At 58.9% G+C, this 27,180-nt stretch overlaps 1 protein-coding gene across 3 annotated transcripts in view; it reads right to left on the reverse strand.

The window, feature by feature from the left end:
- Positions 1–27,180, reverse strand: part of DNAAF5 (dynein axonemal assembly factor 5) — a 48,343-nt gene that overhangs the window by 15,183 nt on the left and 5,980 nt on the right. For 2 of the 3 annotated variants that reach the window (XR_008294709.1, XM_053213605.1), the window contains exons 3-9: positions 22,381–22,505; positions 21,880–21,998; positions 10,475–10,707; positions 9,343–9,555; positions 4,643–4,786; positions 3,208–3,376; positions 1,100–1,247 (exon numbers count right to left, since the gene is read on the reverse strand). Coding sequence is in view for 2 of the 3 variants with exons in the window: in XM_053213605.1 (XP_053069580.1) it covers positions 1,100–1,247; positions 3,208–3,376; positions 4,643–4,786; positions 9,343–9,555; positions 10,475–10,707; positions 21,880–21,998; positions 22,381–22,505 (1,151 nt within the window). In the remaining variant the exon portion in view is untranslated. The remainder of the gene's footprint in view (positions 1–1,099; positions 1,248–3,207; positions 3,377–4,642; positions 4,787–9,342; positions 9,556–10,474; positions 10,708–21,879; positions 21,999–22,380; positions 22,506–27,180) is intronic. The other variant, XM_053213606.1, reaches the window with a different exon arrangement.

Below are 27,180 nucleotides of genomic sequence, written 5' to 3' on the forward strand. Positions count from 1 at the left end.
CCGTGGGAGACGGGCAGCGCCCAGGTGGTGGCCAGCAAGGTCTGTCGCGTCTCCACAGACGCCCCGGGGAGCAGAGGCCACGGGATTGGGGGTGCAGGGACCACCAAGAGCAATGACCAAACCCAGGACAGGTGGGGGCTGGCACCAAGGGCCCACGCTGGGGGCGCTCTGTGGAGGGAGCAACCCGTCCATGCAGAGTCCCCAAAACAGCACCTCCTCAAACTGAGGAGCCCGACTTGGCGCTTCAGTAGGACATCGTGAGGCCGAGGACCCAGGGCAGCCGATCAGCGCCCGTGTTCGGCCACCTCGGCCTCAGGTCGGGACCCGCGGGCAGCCGGCGAACACGTTCTGGCAGAAGAGGGTTGGCAGTGCATCCCCAGGGCTCCCCGTGCCCGGGGGCTTGTTGAGGCCCCTCGCGAGGTCGTGGGGGAGCACAGGCTGTGAGGCGCCAGCTGGCCCGCGCCCTTGCGGCTTATCCATGGGAAGCTCCCCTGACGGGAGGCCTGCGGGCCAACATCGTCTCTTTATGGCCCTTGTAGGCTGGAAGCTCGGGCAGACGAGCAGCAGACGGGATTCCCTGCCCGCGGACGGGCCGGCAGAGCCCGGGGAGAGGAGGAGCCCCAGGGAAAGGTCCCAGCACACTCGTGACATGGCAGGACGCGCTCCTTCCGAGGGGACAGGGTCCCCACACGCCTTACCGCCCACCCAGCTGCTGGGGGCCTGGGGGCGAGGTGCACCCACGCGGCGCCCGGCCAGCCAGGGTCTGCCGCCGGCCCGTCACGGGTTTACTGCCCTAAGTCCTTGCTGACAACAGGGTTTTCCTCACGCTTTAGCCACTAAGGGGATTCAGCCCGTTCTCTGTTAGGTTTCAAAGGTACCAAAGGCATTTAAAACTGAGGCTAGCTAATGTATAAACCATTAACAGTTAACGTTCCCTACAACCTCTTCGTTCGATGGAATTTTAACGGCCACGTGGAAACGACGAGGACTCGGTGTCTGTCCGGGCGGGTGCTCGCTCCCGCGGCCGGCGCCAGAGCCCGGGGTGACCGCAGCTCCCACCTGAGAGCACCCGCAGAGGCTGGAGGCCGGGCACACCTACCCCTGGGAGTCGACCGTCTGCTTTGCGCTCAGCAGCACCCGCGACAGGGAGGGGAAGAGCCGCAGGCGCATCTGCGGGTCCCGGGCGGGCTGGAGGCAGCTCCTGAGGACGGGCACCAGGTGGGGGAGGACTTCTCCCAGCGCCGGGCCTGGAAAACACACAGCTCACGGTTCCCACGGCTCCTGCTCGCGGGACGACGCAGCCCCCACCCCGCCGCCGGGTCGGCGCCGGGTGCCGGGGAGGGGCCGTGGGCACAGGGGCGGTTACGGTCCGTCCACCGCCTTCCTCTCCTTTCTGGATCGAGGGTGTCCCTGTAGAAGCAAACGCTTACCCCCCAAATCGTGCTAATTGTTCAATACGGTGACTTTCTATTTCCTCATGTTTTCTCAGATTCTTAAAAAAAAAACGTTGCGGTCAAGCAACACTTTAAAGATCAACCAAGATAAATTATTCAGAACACGTACAGCGTTTAATATTTGCCCCTACACTCGGCAGCCACCGCCCTTCCCGAGCTGCTGCTGGACAGGCGCCTGCGCGGCTTCCCCGGGACCGCGGGCCTCACACACGGGCAACGAGCCTTAGTATCTGGAAGGGCATCGAGTCGTGATCGGAATAAAGAGTCCCTGGGGTGCAAACACGCTCTCGGGTTGCACGGACCCGGGTCACGGAGCGCCCTCCCCTCCAGGCGGGCCCTCTCCCAACCACCCTGCTCACAACGCGCTTGCTCGTCCCACGGCAAGGCCCAGATGCATTGTCTCACACTCGGCGTCAAAGCTGCAAGACGGAAACGCAAGGCTGCGCATTAATCTGAGGGCAGGTGTGGGTCTGGGGGAGAAAGAGAAACAAAGGCAGAAGGAGGACGTGGCCCAGGGGCAGGACACTGCCAGCACCGGTGGGCACCGGGTCTGCTCACACCCTCTGGGGTTTGTTTTCCTTGGAGATCGCACGGAAGACGGAGCCCCGGACCTCTCACTGCAGGAGGAGGGAGCGATCTTCCGGGAAGAGACCCCGATCTCCCAAGGCCGCATTTTCACGGAAGACAGAGCGCACGATCAAGAGGAGAGAGGGGTTTCAGGGAGCATCTTCCAGCCCCTCCGATAAAGATGCTTTCCGCTCACGTGCATCACTGTCCCCTCATTGCTATCCAGGCACCAAACGCCATTTTGAACAAGTCCAGTCTGTTGAACGCGCTCTATAAAAACAAAGTCTCCTGCAGACAGCAGGGTGTCTGTCACGGCTGACGGCGTAACGAGACACGTAAACGGGAGCGTCCTACGGGAAGAATACGGACACCGAACAGACCCGGGGGCGCAGCGGCGTGCTCTCAGTGGGACAGCGCTGCGTGGGGTGTGGGCACCTGGCGATGAACGCCGCCCGAGCACAGCGCGTGTGAAGCAGGACGCTTCCGGACACAGGACGGAGAAACACGCCATCGACACTCTGAGAAAACACTTGGAAAAGCGCACCAAGGCCGCGTCCCCTCTTCCTGATTGGCCGGCCTCAAGGGTGCACAGGTTTTCGGTTCTGGAGCCTTGGGACGCGGCCTCTGGCTGTTTTCTAAGCTGGGGAGGGAGCTGCTGTTCAGAGTCTAAGATCTTTTTTTTTTTTTAAGACTCATCTTTTAAAATGAAATCTGTCCGGTGAGACCTCTACGGATGTCCCAAGGCAGGGAGAAGGCACGGGTCTGAGCATAAGCTCTGCCTAAGGAACGTTCTTTCACCCACCCCGCGGCCCGGTGGGGAAAGGCCTGGAGACACTGGACAGCAGAGGCCCACGCCACGTGTGAGGCTCTGCAGGGACACTGTGGACTGTGCGAAGAACACACTGCGCCCAAGGCCACGATAAGCACACCTCCGAGGCTTAACGTAAACACCGTATGCCTGGCAGACTTTCTTTTCTTTACGTTTTTGTTTACTTCGGGGGGGAGGGGCAGAGAGAGAGACACACACACAGACACACACAAGCCGAAGCAGCTCCAGGCTCTGAGCTGTCAGCACAGAGCCCGATGTGGGGCTCGAACTCACAAACCGTGAGATCATGACCCGAGCCACCCAGGTGCCGCTGCCGGGCAGACTTTCAAGGGCCACATTACAGTTTCGGGAGCTCACCTGCGTGGTTGACCACCACGACGAACTGCAGAAGCTCTGCTGAGTGGACGGTCCAGTCGTGGTGCGACGCGGCGAGCCACTCCACGAGGGGGCCCGCGTGCTCCCGGTACAGATCCTGGCGGCCGTCCATGTCCTGTGCCGCGGCCAGCGCGTCCATGGTCTCCCGGACCTGGAAATGCGAGTCACTGGCTGGGGAAACCCCACTCCTAAGGCTCAAAAGCCCAGGGGAGACCAATCGTCATCATCAGAGCGCACTCTGTCACACGACGGGCTAGGACGACCCGGCCGACCGCGAGCGCTCCACCTCCACTGTGGAGGACACGCGACACGACAGAGCCCCTGGAGCGCCCGCGGGGGATAGGACTGCAGGGGCCCGTCTGACGGCTACTGTTCACGCTGGGTCGGCGCCATCTGGACGACAAAGAACAGACTTGCACTTATGAGAGATTCAGCCGCCGTGCCCCCAGGCTGCACAAGGCTTCTCCTGGGGTCCTCAGGCCCCCTGCGGTGGGAGAGCTCGATCTGTGAGGAACAAGGGCACCTGGGGGCTGCAGGGCACTGAACTGAGGGACATAAACCATGCTTGCCCGAGGCCACCCTATGACCAGGCCTCCCGGTGGCGACAGTGATGACAGAGGTGACAGCGGGCCAGGGGACAGGAGATGGGCCGGCAGCCACCTCCCAGCAGCCTGTGCCTACAACCTGGCGGCTGCTCGGTTTCCTTCCCGTGGGTCCCAGGCACGTGGATTTGGCTCTTGCTAGTGTGTGTGGCTTTACGGTGACAAGCCGCCTGCTGAGGTATGTGCCCTTGGGAAAAGTGGAAAGGTTGTCTTTAAACGAAAGAAAACAAAATTCAGATGCCCAAGAAAGGAAGGGGAGGGCGGGAGGCTTCCTGGACACGGGGACTGTGGCTCTGTGAGCCTCCCCGGCACGCCTCCTCCATAGGTGAGCCCCAGAGATCTGTGCATGGCTGTAGGAGGAAGACACCCCCCCCAAAAGGTCCCTGGAGCCCAAGGGGAACTGGACGTCAGTAGAGCATTTAAAGCCTAGACCCAGAGCTGAGAGAACAGAAATAGTTCTGCAAAGCTGGCCTGTGATTAAACAGGAAACACGATGCTATTTTCTCTCTAGACGGTCAGTCACCTACGTGTTTACCACAGACGGGAGGCGAGGTTACACGTGTCCGTCTGTCTGTCTGCAGCTGTGACCCCTGAGACACAACGACAGGCGGCAGTTGGAGGGAATCTGAAATTCCCTGCGTCCCCGAGGCTGCCTCACGAGCAACTCGTCCCACACGCCCTTCCACGCTTCCGGTCAGCCGAGCCAGGCAAGCCCGAGGCTTCCGGTTCCACGGCAGGATTTGTGGATGGTGGTCCCACCTGCTCAGGGCCGAGCACCCTCCTCAGCATAAGCTCCGTCCCCCGCGCAGCCTCACCTTGTCGCCGAGGTCTGTGGCACCCCAGAGCGCCTCTATGGTCACCAGCACCTCCAAGAGCTGTAAGCTGCACCGTCTGCAGTCTTCGCGGCACACGGAGACCAGAGTCCGCACGCACAGCAGCAGGTGCTCCCCGTAGAGGTGCTGCCAGGAGAGCAGGGAGCACCTGAGCCAGCTCTCCCCTAGCCTGTGTGCTCCTGCCCCCTGCCGCGCCCCCAGGGCCCCCCTGCACCCCCAGCCCCAGCTCCCTCCCCGCTGCCCTTCTGCCCCCCAGCCCCAGCCTACCGTCCCAGCCCCCTCCCCTTCTGCCCCCTCCAGCTCCTGTCTCCCCCTGCCCAGCACCCACCCACAGGACACAGCACACTCTGGTCGCAGATTAGAACACACGGACCATAAGGAGGGCATTCTTCGACGGGAAAACTTTATGGCGTTCTTTTCCAGGGGAAACTGAACACAGCCCCGGAAAGAAACGCTCAACGGTCTCTGAGTTACGCTTAAAGAAGTTCTCATGAGTCAGCAACACATCCCCTAGAATTCACAAGGGAAACGGATCTGCTTGCAAACACCCAGCCCCCACCAACCTGCCCCCAAAGGTAAGAGAAACAGCGGAGAGAGGTGGACACACAGCAGAGTCTGAGCCCACGGCCGCTGAGGCTGTGTGGGGGCGCACGGGGTTCATTCTGCTCTTCTGCTGCTGTGTGTTTCCGAGTCTTCCCACGCTACCGTTTTAACAAAAAGAAAGAAATTCCGTGGCTCGGGAAGTGCTTCCTGGTGGCCGGGGAGACAAGGGGATGCCTCGGCTGGTCCATCCAGCCGCTCCCCTCCTGGCCTCCCAGCCTCCTCATCTGTGGGCCGGGAGCGAGTGTCCACGTGTGCTTCTAGTGCATCCCTCCACACGCCTGCTTCACGCATTTCACGAGGGGCAGGAAGGACGGGGTCGTGGTCACGGAGCAGCGCACAGAACACGGGAAGCGTGCGCACCGTGCCGCTGGCGGGGGCGGGTCCAGAGTCCCTTCTGGGGCCCTGGGGCTCATGCACAAGTGACGTAAGCCACCAAAGTTTAAACAGAACTCACACGGGATCACAGAGGAGTGTGGTCTGTGCACGCGGCTCGGGAGCAGGACAGGACGAGGCCTTGAGGGCTGGGTGTCCAGCTACCCCGAGAAGCCAGGCGGGTGACTTTGCTCAAATCCTCACGTGCCCTACAGCCCAATTCCTCTGGTCCTGGACTGAGAGTAAATGAGTTTCTGAGCACGTGAGTTCAGCGAATTTCTTTTTCGTTGTAAATATTTACCAAGGGAGACAGCGAGAGACAGCGCGTGCGAGACAGGGGAGGGGCAGAGAGAGCGAGAGAGCGAGCGAGCGAGAATCCCAAGCAGGTTCTGTGCTGTTGCGCAGAGCCTGACTCGGGGCTCGACCCTCTGAACCTGAGCCGAAATCAAGAGTTGGGCATCTACCCGACCGAGCCCCGCAGGCCGCCCTCAGCTAACTTCTGAAGTGACCTGGACCAGATGCTTCGGGAGCGATTCCGGGAGGAGGAAGCTCCCTTCTGGAGGCGCGAGCTGTTCCATTCTGGGTGGTCCCAAGGCCGCGACTCCCGTGCCAGTGAGGAGTCACGTTCCCAGCGGCGCCGTCGGCGGGGAACGGTCCCCACCTACCTGCCCCCCAGAGGCAGAAAGGGCGCAGGCCGCACACAGACACCCAAAGTCATGCTTTAGCCTCTGCTCCTGAAGGTGTCACCGGAGGCCGCCGACTTTACTGCGAGAAAGTGCCCGGGGCTGACGTTTCGGTAACGGTGCCGGCGCCCCCGCACCCAGGTCTCCGCTGGTTCAGCGGGACCGCTGACTTCTCCTTACACCATCAGACAATTTCCTCACCTCGAGCTCCTGTCACAAAGCAAACATTTCAAACGGAAGGATCCGATCCCTGGGCCCGGGCCCAGCCAGACCACGCACCTGCTGCGGGTCCCCCAACTACCCCCCCCCCCAGGCCCCACTGCTGGACGGACACGATTGTGTCCACCCCTCGGCTGGCTCTCTGGAAACAGCCGCCTGGGGACGTCTGCGGGAAGCACGTGCCGTGTGTCCTGGGTCACCATAGGAGCACGAGACCCTCCCCGCCTGGGGGTGGGGGCGACAGGGCTGTGTCCACGAGCGAAGGGGAGGAAGGTGGCTGGGTCTCCCTGCGGCTGGAGCGCGTCCAGAGGGACACTCGGCGCCACGGCGCTTCCTCGGCGAGGCATCTGTGTACAAACATCATTGCAGAAACGCCTCCTCGAAAAAGCTGGACGCTTAATCCCATCCGCGTGGGTTAAGGGACTGGTTTTCCCGTGAACGACACTGAGGCGTGAAGGTCGTATCTTCTCTGCCGTAAAACGTGGAAGATCTGTGTTCGAACACCTGTGCGGGGGCGCCTGGGGGGCTGGGTCGGTTGAGGGTCCGACTTCGGCTCCGGTCTCGAGGTCGGTGACCCCGAGCCCCGCACTGGGCTCTGCACCCTCTCTCCGCCCCTCGCTCACGCACGCCCTCTTTCTCGCTCTCAAAACAGATAAATAAAACGCTAACGAGAAACAGAAAAATAAACATCTATGCTCCTTCTCAAACTTAATTTTCTGGGGGGAGAAAAGCTTCTGGCTCACACATCTATAGAGGAGTCAGAACCGTTTCCAGACCCGCCTGCATACACGTGCACAATTCACGTCGATTCGCTGACTCTGTGAAAACCAGGTTTGGGAAGAGGTGAATCGTCCTAGAAGCACCAAAAGCAGGTGGAGCGGCTCACGGCCACCTCCGGCCGACACAGCCCCGCTCCCTCCGTTTAGACGGCCTTGCACGTGGATGTTTGTCCGAGCCCAGACCACCTTGTCACCTGGGAGTGAGGTGGGGAAAGGGCCGCGAGGACCAGATGAGCCCGCGCAGAGCACCCTGGTGCGGAAGGCGTGGCCGGGCCCCAACCCCCCCGAGCGCCCCGAGCGGGGTCCCCAGGCCGGCCAGCGGCGGGCAGGCCCTTGTCCACACAGAGGAGAGGGAGGGCAGCACCCAGGGCTGGGGACACAGGGCTGAAGCCTGTCACCGCCGCACACAAAGTCCTCATTTTTTCTCAACGGGAAACGATTACGAATCATTCCACACGGCTAGGCCCGAGCGCCCAGACCGCGTCGGGAGCAGAAGGGGCGGACGCCGTCACCGCTTCCCAGCGCGTTAGTAAAACATCCAGGGACGCGAGCAACGCCCCGGCTCCTAGGGACGGGCCCGGCCCCGCGGCCGTCCCCGGCGTGGACGTGTCCCGCTCCGTGCTGCCCCCCCACAGAGGCCGCTGGGCAGGTGGGAGGAGGCCAGCGTGCACTTTCAACATGTCTTTTTAAAAACGTTTATTTTCGAGAAAAGGAGGAAGAGTGCAAATGGGGGAGGCGGGAAAGAGAGGGAGACGCAGAATCCATGGCAGGATCCAGGCTCCGAGCCGTCAGCACAGAGCCTGACGTGGGGCCTGAACCCACGAACCTTGAGATCGTGACCTGGGCCGAAGTCAGCCGCCCGACCAACCGAGCCACCCACGTACCCCACAACGTGTTTAGTTTTACCGTAACAGTATACGGACTGGACAGGGCGGAACGTGGCAGTGGGCACAAGAGTCCCCAGACCCTGGCTGCCACTGTCAGGCGGAAGCGTCTGACGGCTGGACCCTGACGTCATAACCATCCGCAGCAGTGCATGCCGGGACCTCATCTGATAACCATCCGCGGCGGTGTGTCCGGTACCTCATCTGATAACCATCCATAGGGATGCGTGACGGCGCCTGATGCAATAACCACCCGTGGTGGTGCGTGCCGAGACCTCAATTGACAACCATCCTCGGGGATGCGTTCGTACCTGACGTCATAGCCATCCGCGGCGTGCGTGCCGGAACCTCACATAACCACCCACAGAGGTGCTTCCGGCCCTGACGTAATAATCATCTGCGATGGTGTGTGCTGAGACCTGACGCAACAACCATCTGCGACAGTACATCCGGCCCCTGACATAATAACCATCTGCGGCAGTGCGCCCGAGACCTGACGTAATAACTAGCGGCGACGGTCTGTGCTGGGACTTAACGCAATAACCACCTGAGGCGCTGCATCTCGGTCCGGCCATCATAACCATCCGCAGCAGTGCATCCGGGACCTGACGCAGGGACCTGACGCAGGAACCATCCGCGGCAGTGCGTGCTGGGACGTCGTCTGATAACCATCCGCGACGGTGCGCCCGTCCCTAAGGTCATAACCATCCGCACATGATAACCATCCGCGGCGGTGCGTCCGGCCCCGACGTAATAATCTGGGCGGTGTGTTCTAAGGGCTGACGCAACAACCATCCGTAGCAGTACATCCGGACCCTGACGTCATAACCATGCGCAGCACTACGTCTGGAACCTGACATCATAACCATCCGCGGCAGTACATCCGGGAACTGACGCAGAAACCATCCGCGGCGGTGCGTCCTGGCACCTGACACAGTAACCCCCCCATGGCGGTGCGTCCTGGAACCTGACGTCATAACCATCTGCGGGGATGCATCCCGGCCGTGATGTTATAACCAGCCGCGGCACTGCTTCCGGGACCGGATCTAATAGCCGTCCGCGGCGATGCGTGGACAGTGTCGGCAGGGGGCGCTGTCCACCCCTCACGACGCGCTCCACCCGCCTCCCTTCCTACAACTTACATTTTCAGAGCCTTGACAGATGTGGGGCCGGGCCAGCTCCGTAGCGACGAGCGTCAGGTGCGGCCGGAGGGCCTCCCTAGGGCAGCCTCTGACGATGGACGCAAGGATCAGGAGGCCCGAGGGGGAGGGCGACTTCTTCAGCGCGGGCAGAACCAGCTTCAGAAACACCTCCGGGCTGACGAACGCCCCGACCAGCTCGGCAGATCGGATGCACTGTGCGAGGAGAAGAGCCGCTGGCGGGCTGCTCCCGGCCCTCCCGCGGCTCCCTGCAGGCCTCCAGGCCCGGCACAGACAGGGAGGTCTGTGCCTGGCGTGTGTGCCACAGTTAGTGCCCACCAGGTCCCACACCCCTTGGCTGCTGCCGGTGACCCAAGCTTGCTTCGAACAAACAGCCACTCGCTGGCACCACCGTGCCATGGGTGCCACTGGGCAGTCAGGCCAGCGGGCCCTAGGGCATCGGGAGGAGTGAAAAAAGCCGACCTCTAAAGGGCACACTGCACGATCCCATCTACACAGTATCCCCTGGTGACAGAATGGGACGACCACCAGACTGTCAGGTCACTGTTGCAGGCCCACATACGTCCCAAGTGAGGTCCACGTGGGCTGTGACTTGGCGAGGTGGGCCAATCAGGACAAGGGAAGCAAACCCGAGGCTCGACTGGCTGCACACGGGGTGGTGCTAACCGCCAGCCGTCACACGCCGGGCCGCACCCCTGCCTGGCTTTCCCTGCAGAGCCCGTGGGCGTGACGGCCATCAGGGCCAGGGAGGCGCCCTCCTGCCCAAGCTGGACTCTCAGGAACAAGCCCGTGGGCGGTGTCCCCGGCTCGCTGGCGCGATCGATGCATCCAGAGCCGTCGCCTGCACGTGCTGGGAGCGCAGCTCTGGGGAGCCGCAGGCTGCAGCCTGCTGAAGAGGGACCCTACGTGTCCCCCCTCCGCGCGACCAGAAACCAGACACGGGTTGTGCAGGGGCTGTGAGCGAGGGCGCGGCTGCCGAGACCCCAGGGGACCTCAGGCGACGCAAACGTTATCTTGGCCCTCCCGTTTGGTAAAACCCACAGACCCGCGGCCTAACCAGGGCGAAGTCCACAACCCGGAGCCACAGCTTCCGTGACCGGAAGAGGCAACTCACGCTGCGGACCACGGCCCTGTCGTCGTCGGCACAGGCCCGGCGCAGGGTTCGCAGGACGACCTCCAGGTGCTGCGTGACGTGGTCCTCGGCGTGCAGCAGCAGCACGGCCAGCAGCTGCGCGGCCTTCACCCTGGTCCCCGCCACCCAGTCCGTGACGTCATGACAGATGGCGGGAAGGATCTTGGAGAGGTTTCTGAAGACGAGCTCCCGACAGCCCAACCCGGGGCGGTTGTCTGCAGGTGAAAAACACAAACTGCAATTCACAAAGCACGTCTCACGACTCCTAGGTAAGGTCATTCGTCACACATCCCTTGTTTGAGGTGCGCCTGCAAGTCCCATTTCATTTCGAGATCTTAAAAACGCAGGCTGACTCTGAGGACGGAGATGGAGCCGCGTGGCCTCACTTGGCTTAAAAGTTTTGTATGGCGACCGAGGTCCGACACACAACCAAGTGCACCGCGTGCCTAACCCGATGTGTTCTGACACACGGATACACCTCCGCACCAGCGCTGCAAGCAGGATGCAGCTACCCGTCGCCCCAAAGCTTCCAGCACCCCTGTGGTGCTCCCGGGCTCCCCACTCTGCTTCCCGTCGCTGTACACGGGCCGTCTCTAAGCGGGACTGTGCGGCTCACACCGGCTTCGCCAGCTCCTGGCCCCCTTCCCACATCCGTGTGACCCTGTGCCTTCATCCCTCTGCCTGTCCGTCACCTGCCGGGACCTCGGGCTGCTTCCCGGGCTGGCTGTGGCCAAGAAGGTTGCGTGGACGCAGCGGCCGCTTCCGCGACAATACTCCACCGAACGGGCAGTGGCCTCACCCCTTCCAAAGTGGCCGCGCCGCTTCGCATCCTGCCCCCTGGGCGTGTGGGGGGCCAGTGCTCAACGACAGCCACTTAGAGCGTGTGTGGAGCCTGCTGTGGTTCCCCATTGCTTCCTAAGGACGCGGCACAGCTTCTCGCGAGGTTGTTTGTATCTTCCGTGATGAGGCGCTCTACAAAATCTGCCCACTAAAAAATTTGTTCTTGTATCATCAAGTTCTGAGCGTTGTTTCTGTATTCTGAATGCAGCCCTTCAATCTGTAATTTGCAAATCTTTTCCGTCTGTGGCTGTTGCTTCACTCTGTCAACAATGTCTTCCACGGAGCATAGGTCGTCGTTCTGGTGAAGCCCACTTCGTCGGCTCCCCTTCTGCCCACGACGCTTCCCCACGACATGCGAGAGAACGCCCCAGCCCCGCTCGCAGAGGTTTACAGGCTTAGGTGTTACATTTAGGTCCAGGATGCAATTCAGGTTAATTTTTGAAAATCATAGGAGGAATGGACCCAAATTCATATCCAATTATGTGCAAATCCAATTCTTCCAGCACCAATGCTGAAAGACCATCCTTTCTCTGCCAAATTGTCGCGGAACCTGTCAAAGATCAGCCGTCCACATGCGTGGGTGTCTACTTGTGGACACGTGACCCCAGCCCTGTCCCCCCCCCCCCGCCCCCCCCACCTGTGGGTTGGCCCCATGCAGTCTGGAGTTCTGTGTTCTCACTCTGCAGATTGTTCTGGAAAAGGAAGCGTTAGCCTTTCAACTTTGCTCTCCGTTGTCAACGTTCTGGCTGCCCTAGGTCCTCCGTATTTCCATGTGATCTTAGAGTAACTTTGTTAATTTCCACAAAAACACGTTCAAAGATTCTGATTAGAAGTCTGATCTTAAAAATTTTAAACTCTGTTCTCAAACTATTCCGAAAGTAGAAGGGGAAGGAAAACTTCCAAATTCATTCTGTGAAGCCAGTACCACCGTGATACCACAAAAAAAAGAGAACTATAGGCCAGTATCCCTCATGAACACAGGTGCAAAAGTCCTCAACAGAATATTAGCAAACCGAATCTAACAGTACATTAAAAAACTCACTCACCACAATCAAGTAGGAAGGATTCCCGGGCTGCAAGCATGGTTCAATATTCAAAAATCAATCAATGTGATACATTCCATTAATAAAAGGACAGATAAGAACCACATGATCATTTCAATAGATGCAGAAAAAACTTTTGACAAAGTACAACATCCATTCGTGATAAAAACCCTCAACAAAGTGGAAATAGAAGGAACAAACCACAACATAATAAAGGCCATATATGAAAACCCCAGGGAACATCATACTCCATGTGAAAAAAACCGAGAGCTTTTCCCTAAGGTCAGGACCTAGACAAGGACGTCCACCCTCACCACTGTTGTTCAACACGGTACCGGAAGTTCTAGCCTCAGCAATCAGACAACACAAAGGAATAAAAGGTATCCAGATTAGTAAAGAAGAAGTAAAATTTTCACTATTTGCAGATGACATGATACTATATATGGGAAACTGGAAAGACACCACCGAAAAAAACCCCTGCTGGAACTGATACACGAATTCAGTTAAGTTGCAGGATACAAACTCAATGTATAGGAATGTGTTGCGTTTCTATACACCAATAATGAAACGGCAGAAAGAAAAATTAAGAAAACAATCCCATTTACAATTGCACCAAAATACTAAGACACCCAGGAATAAACCTAACCAAGAAGGTAAAAAAAGACCTGTATCTGAAAACTATAAAACATTAACGAAAAAACTGAAAAGGACACAAAGAAATGCAAAGACATTCCATGCTCATGGAGTGAAAGAACAAATATTGTTGAAATGTCCATACTACCCAAACCAATCTACAGATTGAAGATTTTGTTAAGTATTCTTGAGACCCAACATAGGGTTCAAACTCACAACCCCGAGATCAAGAGTCGCACACTCCACTGACCGAGCCAGCCAGGGGCCCCAGCAATCTACACAGTTAATGCAATCCTATCAAGATACCAACAGTATTTTTCACAAAGCTAGAACAAACAATCCTAAAATTTGTATGGAACCACAAAAGACCGCGAATAACCAAAGCCATCTTGAAAAACCAAAACAAAGCTGGAGGCATCACAATTCTGGACCTCAAGCTGTATTACGAAGCTATAGTGATCACAGCAGTATGGGATTGGCACAAAAACAGACACGCAGATCAATAGAACGGAAGAGAGAACCCAGAAATGAACCCACGATTATATGGTCAATTAATCCTCGACGAAGCAGAAGAAAATATCCAGTGTGAAAAAGATGCTTCAACAAATGGTGCTGGGGAAACTGGACCACTTTCTTACACTATGCATAAAAATAAACTCAAAATGGATTAAAGACCTAAAAATCCTACAGTAGAACACAGGCACACAGGCAGTAACTTCTTTGACATTGGCTGTCCGTAGCAACTTTTTCCTAGATATGTCTCCTGAGTCCATGGAAATAAATAAACTACTGAGACTATATCAAAATAAAAAGCTTCTAAATGGTGAAGGAAACAATCAACAAAACTAAAAGGCAGCCTACGGAATGGGAGAAGATATTTGCAAATGACATATCTGATAAAGGGTTAATATCCAAAACATATAAAAAAAAACCATATACAACTGAACACCTAAAAACCAAACAATCCAATTAAAAAAGGGGCAGAAGACATGAACAGGCACTTCTCCAAGGATGACATCCAGATGCCAACAGACTCGTGAGAAAGTGCTCGTCATCACTGATCATCAGGGAAATTACACATCAAAACTACAACGAGGTACCACCTCACAGAACAGCTAAAATAAACAACACAAGAAACAGCCAGTGTTGGCGAGGACAGAGAAAGGGGAACTCTCACGCATTGTTGGTGGGAATGCAAACTGGGGCAGCCACTCTGGAAAACACTACGGAGTTTCCTCAAAAATTAAAAATAGAACTTACTCAACGATTCAGTAATTGCACAAGAACACTAATTCAAAGGGGCACATGCCCCCCACGTTATAGCAGCGCAATCAACAACGGCCAAGCTGTAAAGCAGCCCCAGTGTCCACTGACTGATGAACAGACACAGAAGATGTGGCATCTGTGCAATGGGATATTATTCAGCCGTAAAAAAAGAACGAGATCTTGCCCTTTGCAACCACACGGATAGATCTAGGGAGTATTATGCTAAGAAGGTGAGTCGGTCAGAAAAAGACAAATACCAGATGACTTCACTCATGTGGAATTTAAGAAAACAAAACAAAAAAATGAACAAAGGCAGAGAGAGAGAGAGAGGCAAACTACGAAACAGACTCCTAACTAGAGAACACACGGCTGGTCACGGGGGCGGGGGGGGGGGGGGGGATGGGGATGGGGAACAGGCGACGGGGAAAAGGACGCAGCTGTGATGGGCAGCAGGTGGTGTGTGCAGTGTGAATCACTACTCTGTACGCCTGAGAACGTTACGCTGCACGGTAACCGGAATTCAAACGAAAACTTCACGAAAATTCAAAACTCTAAAGGCAGAAAGGAAACTGAGATCAAAGTGCAAAGGCTGTGTTTTAGGAGAAGCAACAGTATGCGCTGTGAGGCCCCATTTCCAGGTCTTCCCGGTTACTTTTCTGTGCTCGTGCTGTATTAGGAAATTAGTTCCACGCGACTCCTTGTTGGCTGTTGAAGTGAGCCTGCTGTAATTTTGCCAACAACAAACAAACAAGAAATACCTTTCTTCCTAATGATGCATCCAGTGTGGGAAGCCTGTCAGATGAGGGGACATGAAGCAGGGTGGCAGGTGACAGGGGGCCACGAGGCATTTTCGCAGAAACACGGGCCTCACTACATCTGTGTTCTGAAGCCTACCTTCCTGTGCTGGTTAATGGAGCAAAAGTGACCATACTCTTCCAGACCAGGGGTCCAGGAGCCACATGTGGCGTGCTGCCTCCTTCTGTAAATTGAGTGGCAGCGGGGGACGCGGCTGCGCCTGCTCATTTACTATTGTCTAGGGCCGCTGTGACATCACCACAGCAAGTGGACCAGCTGTGGCACACACGTGGCCTCCCAAGCCTGATCTACCGACCGTATGGTCTTTCACAGAAAGAGTTGGCTGAACCCCATTTCAGACTCTAGAATTGCAATTTCCAGCCTGGTAGCTGCTAACCAACATGGCTGTTTGAAGTTTGTTAGGCTTAAATGAATTAAAATCCAGTTTCTCGGTCCCCGAAGAACATTTCAAGTGCTCAGTAGCCGCCCACAGCTGGCGGCTGCTGTCCCGGACGGCAGAGAACACCCCGTCTCGGTACAGTCCTCGTGCTCAGTGCTGCACTGGAAGACGCGAGGAGAACCCAGGCTGTGGTCTCAAGCAGCAGATGGAACAGAGCACCGTCATCTACGGACTGATCCTTGGTGTCCTCGATTTGCAAAACGAAACAGCCAATCGAGTAGCTGGGGAGAATGAACTAGGCGGCCCGGGGGGATGGCCAGGGACACGAAATGCACCTGCTACCCCTGGCCCCAGAAACCAGGGCACACGCCTCTGTGCCTGGCTGTTCCCGGCGCTCTGGGACACACGCTCTCCCCACAGCACATGCAGGGCCGCTCTGGACACGCAGGTCTTCGTGGTGTGCTGTGTGCTCTCCAGCCCCAGGGCCATGGGCGGCTCCCTTCCGGTGGCTCTGCGAGCACCTGTGGGTGCAGGCATTCTAATCCTGGCAGAGCCTCTGGGTCTGGGGGCACAGGTGGTGTGTCCTTTCCTTACACTCAGGTCCAGGCTGTGCTTAGACAGAGACAGGGATACAGTGAGGCACATTCAAACAGCTGGCACCTAGAAGCTTCCATAGCTGTTATCTCCAAAACGATCACTTTGGCGGAAGTAAACCCTCCCACTCCCTCTGGGTGTGTGCATCCCCGTGTGGCCTCCTGGAGAATATATAAACGAAGTAAACAGGATGTGAGGGAGAAACGGGCCTGGGCGAGTGGCAGCCTGTGGCCGGGGCGGCCCCGGACCTGGCTCTACCCTCAGAGCGCCCACGTCCCAGATGTTCAACTCAGACCTGACCCCAAACTACAGCCCCTCCAGCAGTCCGCCGTCAGGGTGCCGGGCCTCCCCGGCACCTGCGTCCTCGTGTGCCGCGGCTCCAGAGTCCCATCACGCGAGGGCCATCCCCGGAGACCGAGCCCTGAGCGGGGCAAGAGGCCGTCGAGCCACCATCTTCTGGACCGTGGGGCGGGAGCCCCCAGTACATGCTCGCTGGACCCACTGACAGCCTGCTAACCCTGACACGCCTTGCGGGCTTCGCGGCGCTGCCGAGCTGTGATCTAGCTGCCTTGGAAGCTACTCGCGGCCCTGTGCTCGGAGGGGCTACCCCCAGTGGTACCCCAGTCCACAGAGCCCCGTGCTGCTGGCCGCCAGCCCCTCCCCTGCCCCGAGTCAGCTTTCCCCGCCTACCCTTCCAACCTTTTCTAGAGGGCTCATGTGACCGAGCCCGTTCACTAAACACGACGTTTCTGAGTCATTCATGTTGTAGCACACGTCAAAACACTCCTCTTCGTGGCCAGGTGCTGCTCCACGGTGGCAGCAGACACGACTTGTGGACACGGGAACCAGCTGGTGGACCCTGGGTGCTCCCACTTTGGGGCTGTTATAAACGATGCTGCTGTGAACACACGTGTCCGTGTCTTGTCGAGCATTCTCCTGGGCTGGGACGGTGGGGTCACGTGATCGCGTGGGAAGTGCAGGTTCATCTGGGTTGGGACAGCGGGGTCACATGGTAACTGCGTGTTTAACACTTGAAGACGCTCCCAAACTTTTCCAAAGCAGCGGCACCATTTTTCACCTTCGCACCGGCACCGTGTGAGGCTTCTCTTTCCCCACGTCGCGATTACTGTTGACTTAGGAAACGACGCGAGGTCAGTGTTCCTGTTTGTCCTGGAATCCGGGGAAGCACCCCGAGGCCTGAGTGATCGACTCATGTCCAGAGTCCAGACTGCAGCTCAGCCGCTATCTTCTCATCTTGTCCCTGCAAAGTCCCGGGCATGCAGAGGCAGCTCAAGCGGACAGAGGGCGGCCGGCGTGCTGGCTCGGCCCCACACAACCAGCCGCCGTTACCAGCCTTGCTCAACCTTACAGCAAGCAGGCCAGACAGACGCTCGTACAGCCAATTTGTTTTCATAATTGAAACAATTAACCGACGGCCACAGACAATTGCTTCACCTCGCTAGAAACCAAACTTGAAGCTCAGGAGTAACACGGCAACCTCGTGTCGCCTCCGGGGGCGACACCGTAAAGGTGGGCTGCGAAGGAGGGTCAGAGCCAGCGGGGTGTCAAGTCTGTGCGCACGGGAGGCAGACAGGCTCTGGGAGTGGTGACTTCTGGGTCTGAGGTCAAAGTTCAAATCCTGGCTCAAAGCGCAGGTGTTCTGTCTTCCCTGTAGGTGTCCTTGATTCATCCCGAGGTCGTTTTTCCCACCAGCTGACCCAGCTGGGTCATCATCGGGCTGGGTGGGTGCCCGGGGGCTCCCAGGCCTGTCTGTGGGTGATGCCCCTGGTGCAGACGCAGCAGCCAAGACCCATCCTGGGGGAGGGAGGGGCGCGGTCTGCAAATGGGCAGAGCGCCCCCCACCGTGCTGGAGTTTTAACTCAAGGAGGGGTCGACACAAAGCCTTGACTAAGCTGGGCCAGAAGCACGCAGAACGTTATGTCGGCTTAGTTTTTGCACCATCAGGCGAAGCGCAATTTAATTGTGGGCAGAAAAACAGCTCAGCGGCTTTTTAAAGCGCGTATCTAAGTGTGCCGCCAGGTCTGCCCTGAACGCGTGTGGGTTTATGAGGCACCACAAACAGGCAGGGTGACACTCGGGCTTCTGCACGAGGTTCCCGTGGACGCGGCTCAGAGTCGACCAGAGACCGTCCCTCCTCAAGAAGTGCAGGGGGCGGCGGTCAGCGGGAAGGCTGGGGAGGGTCACCAAGGACACACACCCGTGTCCTAAGCCCCAACCTGGCTCAGGCGGGTGCCGGTCCTGACTCCCTGCCCGTGGACCAGCCGCTCCCTGCTTTGGGCCTGGGCGCCTCACCTCTGATAAGGAGAAAACCAGGTTCGCCCAGCCTTCTGAGCAGTGGGACCCCGCCCGTGTCCCGGAGCCCCTGCTCCCCAGAACCCAAGGCTCCAAGTGGCTGTGCTGCGCGCCACGGACCCTCGCTTGGTTGCACACGGTGCAAACCCGCCCCCGCCCCCCATGCCCGCCCATCTCTCCTCCACACAATGAGACTTTCCTGACCACTGCCACCTCTCCAGATACCTGGACGAAACAGGCAAGCAGAGCAGGTCTGAGCTCTACAAAGAACACGAAAACCCTGAAGGGCGTCACCGTGAGAGCGCTCACGTTACAACGGTGTTTATTCAGACGGAACTCTACTCATTGCTAAGCTGCGGAAAAACCAACTCTGTTCTCTCTTGCGTCAAGAGGTCTGGCAAGCCGGTCACCGTCACGAGGAAATGCTTTCCTCTTCGCTCAAGCGGCACCAGGGACAGCAGTGTTCACAGGAGGAAAGTTTCCGGGAGAAGGGACTCCGGAACCCACGGTTCGAGGGCGCGACGGATGGGCACGTCCTCTGCACTTCTGGGTTCAGCGAGCGGCTCACTCCGGGACGTAGCTGGGTTCGAACAGTGGAGATTTATTTCTGTGCTGCAACGGGACACTTGCGTTGGTCAAGCTAATGGCAAACCGTGTGGTGACGAGCACGGCCCATGCTACGCGCACCTGGCCCGAACCCCGATGGGACAGGACGCAGGTCCCCCGGCAGTGAGCTGTGCACCTCCTCAAATCCGTCCGCCCGCTCACGGAAGCACGGTGTCAGGGACAGCGAGAGGCCCGTGAGCAGGAGGGGGTCTCCTTCTGCGAGTCAGAGTGAGCGGAGCAGGCCCCGCCAGGGCCGCCGGCCATGGGCAAGCTGGGGACTCCAAAGGGAGTCCGGCCAGAGAGAAGGGGCGCAGGACACAGAGCCGACAGAGGCCCGTGCCCAGAACGCATGAGGAATCCTCACAACTCGACAGTAAGACAACAAACAACCCAATTTAACCCGGACAACAGATCTGGGCACTCGACCCAAGAAGACGCGTGGATGAGCACGGGCCGAACAGCAGACCCAATGCCACGGCGTGTGCTGACCAGGACCAACAGCGACCTGCCCCCTGCAGGTGGGACGCAGACACGCAGCTGAGAGACAGAGAGACAAAGAAACAGAGACAGAGAGAGAGAAGACACAGAGAGACACCCAGAGACAGAGAGACACGGAGACAGAGACAGAGAGAGAAAGAGACTGAGAGAAACAGAGAGAGAGAGAGAGAGAGAGACAGACTGAGAGAGATAGAGAAAGACACGGAGACAGAGACAGAGACTGAGACACAGAGAGATTGAGAGACAGAAACACAGAGAAACAGAGACAGAGAAGAGAGAGACACAGAGACAGAGACTGAGAAACACAAAGACTGAGAGACAGAGACACAGAGAAACAGGGACAGAGAGAGACTGAGACAGACACAGAAAGATAGAGACACAGAGAGAGACACACAGACACAGACTGAGAGACAGAAAGAGAGCGAGAGACAGAGAGACAGAGAGAATGGGGCTTAACCGAGAGAGAACATAGTTCATGCAGAGACCCGGACGCAGGTGCTCAGACAGGCCTTAATTGAAATCACCCAAATCCAGAAATGACCTAAACATCCTGGCTCCAGCGGTAGGTAAACTGAGGCATGTCCACAGAAGGAGATGCTCCCCGAGGCAGGAAGGTAGGCCCCCACCCTAGGGAGCCTTCTGTGGGAAGGGTGAACGTGCAAACGGAAATGATCTCACGGCCGTGTCACGAGTCGAGGGGAGGCAGGTGGCAGGGCCTGGGGTGGCTCGTGAAATCTGATGTATGAAATGGTGTAAAAAAAAAAAAAAATCTTAAAACTTAGATTTGAAAGTCTAATTACAAAGAAGTAATTTTAGGAGAAAAATGCTAACAATCTAACAAAATCTAGTGCTCATACCGCTAACCACGATTGGAATTTGTTCCAAACTCGTTCCGGTGGGACTGAAACAAGCCTCCGGAAGGTGGCTGTCTCAGAGCCTGAGAGCCACCAGCCTGCGTGCCCCTGAGCCCTGCGTGACCCGGGAGATGACCCAGCACTGCGCCCATACCAGACAAAATGTCCCTGCAGCGGGAGGACGGCCCCGTGTGCACGCGGGTAGCCGGGGGAGGTGGGGCACGGCGACAGGCTGACCACTCCTGGGCGGAGACCCATGTGACACGTGGGGAGCTGTCGGCCGAGAACCTCAGGTTTGCCCAGGACCGGGGAGGGAGGCGTCCCGACCTCACGTCCCAGGGCGGTCGTCATTTCCCGTCCGCGGTGAGAAGCCGGCCGGGACGGCCCGTCGGCAAGCGGAGTGTGGTCTCCCGCCGGGGCCAAGTGGCGAGATGCTGCCTCCAGGCAGCGGGGGGGCAGGAAGGCCCCTTCGGAGCTCGGCTTCGTTCGCAGGCGATGAGGGCGCGTTTAAAAATAAAATCACAGGGGCGCCTGGGTGGCGCAGTTGGTTGGGCGTCCGGCTTCAGCCAGGTCACAATCTCGCGGTCCGTGAGTTCGAGCCCCGCGTCGGGCTCTGGGCTGATGGCTCAGAGCCTGGAGCCTGTTTCCGATTCTGTGTCTCCCTCTCTCTCTGCCCCTCCCCCGTTCATGCTCTGTCTCTCTCTGTCCCAAAAAAATAAATAAACGTTGAAAAAAAGAAAATTAAAAAAAAAACGTTTAAAAATAAAATCACAGTGAGCTTTACGTCGAAGGTCCACACTTTAAAAAAAAGACGCCGCGCTGTCAAGCTTTACTGAGGCAGAAAAACCCCGCCAGCCGCTGAAGTTGGCCCTTTCTACGACCTGTGTGATCTCCCCTGTACCAGCCGAGCACACTCCGGAAGGGGTCACGGGGCTGGGAGCCTGGGGGGCTGGGGGGCAGCTCCCGTCGTGGCAGGCACAAAGCGCAAGCACCTGTGCCCGCGCGGCCCTCACGCCGCGGGCTCCTCGTGGCCGCTACCGACCGACCGCGCATCTTTACCACCGTGGCCCTCGCCAGCGTTGTGTTTGAAGGAGACACACTGCAGACAGGCCGCAGCAGGAAATGCTGCGTCCCGGCGGAAAGCGCTGCTCGGCACGCGGGTCCGTGAGGCAGGGAGCAGGGACGGCTCCGGCCTGGCTCGCGTGCCCGGAACACGCTGACGACGACACGTGTGTGCTCGCGGTGTGGCAGGGAACCACAGGGAGGCTGTGGGGGCGCCTCTGTTCTGAGCGCGCCCCTGGCCCGGGCCCTGCTCCGCCCCTGTAACTGCATTTCGGGTGCAGTTCACAGGTTCTCTTGTAAAGTGGCAGCACCGCCTGCTTCCACGATTCCTGCCACGGCCAGCAGCCGCCGCCCACGGCTTCGCGGCCTGATGTAGCCCCAACACCCGCAGCGGGCCCAGAGGGGAAGGCCCCAGGGAGGTGTCCTGGGCCGGGTCTCCGGCACGCTCCACCGTGCGGGCCCGGGCGGCCCACACTCACTCACCTGGCGAGGGGTGGTGGGCTGGAGGGGGCGAGGCGAAGTCCAGCTTATCTTTGAGGTCGTCTTCGTTCTCCCTCTGCCACTGCAGGCCCACCTTCTCCCAGAGGCTGGCGGCTGCGAGCCTGTGGGACAACATACGCGTCAGGTGGGCATGCAGAAGGCCGGAGCCACGTCCGCCCCCGAGGGCGCTGGGAACTCCGAGGGCTTCTGACGGCTCTGCTCACGGTGCTAAACCCAGATGGACTCCTTCACGTGCCCGAAGCACCGGGAACTCTCGACTCTTTAAAAGCCGCAGACGCGTCCCGTGGGACACACGATCCCACAGCAAGCAGGACGGAGGGGACGAGGCGGCCTCCAGGAGGGACTCCGCAGCAGACACAGCACCGCTGCTGTAAGTGACAACTTCGGAGGGGCCCCTGACGGTCCCGGAAACACGGGGACCCGCACCCGGCCGGCCCAGGCCTCGCCCAGAGCGGCGGCCACCAGCATGAGCTCCGTACTTACGCGATCTCAGGGATGTCGTCCTCGAGGTTGCTAAGCAACAGCGGGATCAGCTTGTGGAAGAAGGAGTAGCGGTCCCGCAGGTCCAGCAGCCAGCCCCCCACCACACAAGTCACCGCCTGCCGCACCTGCACTCGAAGGAAGTGGGGGGGGGGGGGAGGGCTTCAGCCGGGCACAGGACGTGCAGAGGGAACCCGCCACGCAGACCCTGCAGCGAGCTCGGGCGCTGCCATCCTGGCCAGACGCCCGCCTGGGGGTCCCAGAGCGGCTCTGCCGTCCACACCGCGGGCTGGCGGAGGAAACGCCAGGACCGCCCCATCTCGTGGGCGTGAGCCTGCGTCTCCCGGGCTCTGGCCTGGTCCTCTGCTGGCTGCAGCAGGTCCCACGGGTCTCGCCTGCAGGGCCTTCGGTGTGGGAACCCCCCAGGCTGGGCGCTGTCTCACCACGGGTGTTCAAATGGGCCGTGGGCGAGCCCCCGCGACACGTCAGCCTGCAGAGGCCACACCACCGAGGCCTCAGGCCCCGGAGCGCGAGGGCCTCCTGAGGAGACCAACAGGGGGCCCCTGGTTCTGGCCGTGTGCCAAGGCGGCCTGCAGGCCTCTGCCCACTTTGCCCGCCACAGGGAAGAAACGAGGTGCCTGAGGCCCAGCTCCCTCAGAACAGAGCCCGGGGCGGGGACTCAGCCAGCCTGGAGTCGTGGGAGGAGAGCAGGATGGGCTGAGCCCCAGCCTGCGCCCGATCCTGGGGAGCGCGGGAGCACCACCGCCCCCCTCCGAGGGCTGTGTTACCCCGGGCAGGCGGCCAGGGTACGTGCCCACCGCTGGCTGGGGCTGCGCTTGCAGGGTCCCCCGGCGGGTGTGCCGTAGCAGTGACGCCCCGCCGCTCACAGGTCGGGGGACCAGCGCGGGCAGCCCACACTCACGTCTAGGCGCCTGCACCGGGAGTGGCCCCTGCGGCCGCCGACCTCCCTGAAGCTCACTCTCCCTTCTCCAAAATGGGAGGACAGGGCGCTGGCTCCCGGCCAGGGAGGAAGGCACCTGGGGCAGGGCTTGACGCACAGGAGGGCCAGGCGCCTGGCTCACTAACCCCAGCGGCCCGTGCGTGTAAACAGGGCCGACCAAGGGAGGGGCGGTTGGGGCTCCGCGCTACTGCTGAGCTTCTCGTGAAATTATTAACAGTCAAAACTGCAGCTAAGGATCCCGGAGAATCTGAGACGTTCTCCCAACGACCAGAGGCCCCGGTACCTACAAACGGACACCCACAGCTGCCCACGCCGACTGTGCCGCCGCCGACAGAAGTGGCATAGAGCAATCTTTCCGTGAGGTCCTCCTGCGTGACCCCGGGGCCCCGAGGGACTCCTGAGGAATCAGCGTGCCTCAGGGCAAAAGTACGAGCAGCAGGCGAGACCCCCGAAGCTCAGCCAACACCTTGAGCTGGTGGCGCCCGAGAGCCTGTCTGACGAGGGCCTACCTGGCACCCTGCTGGGTGCCCGAACACGGGGAGCAACTGGGGCCTCTGCAGGATGGCAGGCGCTGGGGACCACCAGACTCCAGGGGCCGGCCCCTGCAGCGAAGGCATGTCCCGGCCGCTGGGGGTCAGGGACCTGCCGGGACCCTCCGGAGACCGTCCGGCTGCGCTCTCCCGACAGTCACTGCAATGTCCCCCAAGATCCAGGCATTTTGCAGGTTGGAGACTTCAGGTGTCTCCCCTCGTGAGCTGGGAGAGCCCAAGGGCCGGCCTCCCCCAGCCTCAAGCTGGTGTCACCAGAAACCTGCCGATCCCCATCATCACGAGACAAATTACCCCTTTCGGCTCAGGAAAACAGCACTGAGCAGAGTTGCCAAGTAACAGTTTGACTAAGCAGGAAATCTTTCAACTAAAGGAGAAAAAGCAGAATGAACCGAGAGTTCTTCCTCTCCGAGTCAGGCTGCAGACCGGGGGCGGGGGCGGGGGCTGGGCCAGAGAGACCGGGCACCAACAGCCAAGGGGGAAGAGCCGTGTACTTAACACAGCACGTGAACACGGAAGAGAACATCCCACTCTCCTTTAACTGGAGCGTCTCAGGGACCCAGTGAACCGCCCGGCTCTTATAAGGAGCCCGTTTGTTTCCGTACCCTGTTCTCAGCAGAGGCTAATAAGGCCGACTCCTCAGCAGACTGGCACTCGTCATCCCACCAGACTCGAAAGCAGTTGGAGGAAGTCACCTTTCCCTGGAGCTTGAACAGTTCACGCTTGGGGGCTGGGGGTCTTTCTGTCCAGGGCCTGAGTGTAATTAACTGTCTCACGCGAAATCGTTCCGCAGCACATCATGGCCCGTGCTCACCAAATGCCTTCAATTTCACGCATCTTACGTCATTTCAAGTAAGCCCCATCTTTATAATAAAAAACGTTTTTTTTAATTAAAAAAAAATTTTTTTTTTAATCTTTTTATTTATTTTTGAGACAGGGAGAGACAGAGCATGAACAGGGGAGGGTCAGAGAGAGGGAGACACAGAATCTGAAGCAGGCTCCAGGCTCTGAGCTGTCAGCACAGAGCCCAATGCGGGGCTTGAACTCACAGACCGCGAGATCATGACCTGAGCCGAAGTCGGACGTTTAACCAACTGAGCCACCCAGGTGCCCCAATAAAAAACGTTTTTAATAGTATCAACACAGTAATATATTTTGTTATTTTATTTAAAAAATTTTTCAGTAGGCTCCACACCTAGCACAGAGCCCAACAAGGGGCTCAAATTCACGACCCTGAGGTCAAGACCTGAGCTGAGATCCAGAGTCAGATGCTTAACCAACCGAGCCACCCAGGCGCCCCTCAACACAATATTTTAATAACACAGCAAATTCTGTTTCAAGTATACAGTATTTAAACTCAGTTAAAAAAATTAGCAGAAAGGGTTTCAACTAAACCTGTAACATTTTTAGTTCTTAATCCTGAAAAAGGTTCAACATAATATTTTCTAAGTATGCACTGGACCTGAACAGCCACTGTATTTGTTGCCAGTTTTCCTTCATTTTAACGTCAGGGGCAGGAGGCGGGAAGCAGACGGGGGAGGCGGGAAGATCACGAGGCGGGAAGCAGAGGGGGAAGGCGGGAAGGTCACGAGGTGGAAAGTCACCAGGCGAGAGAAGGAGGGGAAGGCGGGAAGGTCATGAAGCGGGAGGGGGAAGGAGGGAAGGTCACGAAGTGGGAGGTGGAGGAGGAAGGCGGGAAGGTCACCAGGCGGGAAGGTCAGGAGGCGGGAGGGGGAAGGAGGGAAGGTCACGAAGTGGGAGGTGGAGGAGGAAGGCGGGAAGGTCACCAGGCGGGAAGGTCAGGAGGCGGGAGGGGGAAGGAGGGAAGGTCACAAAGCGGGAGGTGGAGGAGGAAGGCGGGAATTCCTGGTCATGAGGCGGGAGGGGGAAGGCGGGAAGGTCACCAGGCGGGAAGGTCAGGAGGCGGAGGGGGAAGGCGGGAAGGTCACCAGGTGGGAGGGTCAGGAGGCAAGAAGGGGAAGGCGGGAAGGTCAGGAGGCGGGAGGCGGAGGGGGAAGGCGGGAACGTCACCATAATGGCAGAGCACATGTGAACCCCATTTCCCCTGCGCACAGGTCCCAGATCCTCTCGCTCCTGCGGTGAAATCGAGACCTGCCACCAAAGAGTACCCTGCTCCACGAGAGCGACAGGCTCCCCGTCTCAGGCTGTTCTGAGCAAACGCAGGACTCCGACACCCGCTCGGTGCTGAGGCAGGACTCCACCCCGGGGTCTGCAGCTCATCACATCCCCTCCCACAGCCTCGAAAGTCCCAGAACCGGTGGGGCGCACCGTCCTCTCCTCAGGCACCGCCCCGTCCCCACACCCATCACCCCTCAGCACCAGTGAGGTCCTGGCAGGGCCGGGGCAGGGCCCGCCCGAGGCCGGGCCTGGACACCCGCCGAGCTCCAGCCTGCCGAGCCAGGCATTCCCGGGCAGGGCCCCGCGCGGCACCCAGGCAGGTCCCAGGTCCCAGGCGCTTCCGTAACGGGGTCGGCGCGTCTTACCCAGACCGCGGAGAGCACACACAATCCCAGCTTCTGGCTGAGACGTCATCACCTGCAACCCGCAGGGGTGCGTGAAGACGAGGCTGACCCCAGGGGCACCCGAGGGCTATAGAGGACACGGAGGACTATGGCCAGGGGCAGAACCCTGGCCGGTGCCTCCCCTCGCGGTTGGCGCGTGCGGAGGACGGGTTTCAGAGGAAGCCACCTCAGCCCTGCCGCGCTGGGACACCCTCTTCCCACATGCTCAGACATGTCCCGGAGACCTGAGGTGACGGACCTCCAGAGCAGGAATTCCGGGACCTACCGCCCACGTTCTGAGCCCCCTTGCCCCCGGGGCAAGCTCCGTGCCCCTCTGTGCCCCGCTTCCCCACCCGTGAGACGGGGGTCCTCACGGTCTCCTCTGCACGGGAGGGCCACATAGACCGAAAGGGTCAATTTGGGCGAAGCACCTCTAGTAAGTTACTTCTGACAGCCACCCGCCCTGCAATGTGGTGACCCAGGATACGGTCCGGCAAAAGCCGTAGGACAGTAGCTGTGGGATGTTTTGCACAAGTTACGGAGCAGAGAGAGCCTCACCTTCCGCGTGGAGCGTGGTGAGATCCGGACACAGCCCCGGGCTGTCCACAGGACCGCGCGTCCGCAAGAGGCCCGGCCCCTGAAACCACAGAAACACCCGCGGAGCCCGGGACCACAAGGGCCTGAGACCCCGTGCAGACACATAAGGGGTAGCCAGTGACTTCCCTACCAACTCACCGCGAGGAACTTGTTGGGCACCCCGCTGACAGGACCC

The sequence above is a fragment of the Acinonyx jubatus genome, chromosome E3 (genome assembly GCF_027475565.1).
Source record: "Acinonyx jubatus isolate Ajub_Pintada_27869175 chromosome E3, VMU_Ajub_asm_v1.0, whole genome shotgun sequence".
Lineage (NCBI taxonomy): Eukaryota > Metazoa > Chordata > Mammalia > Carnivora > Felidae > Acinonyx > Acinonyx jubatus.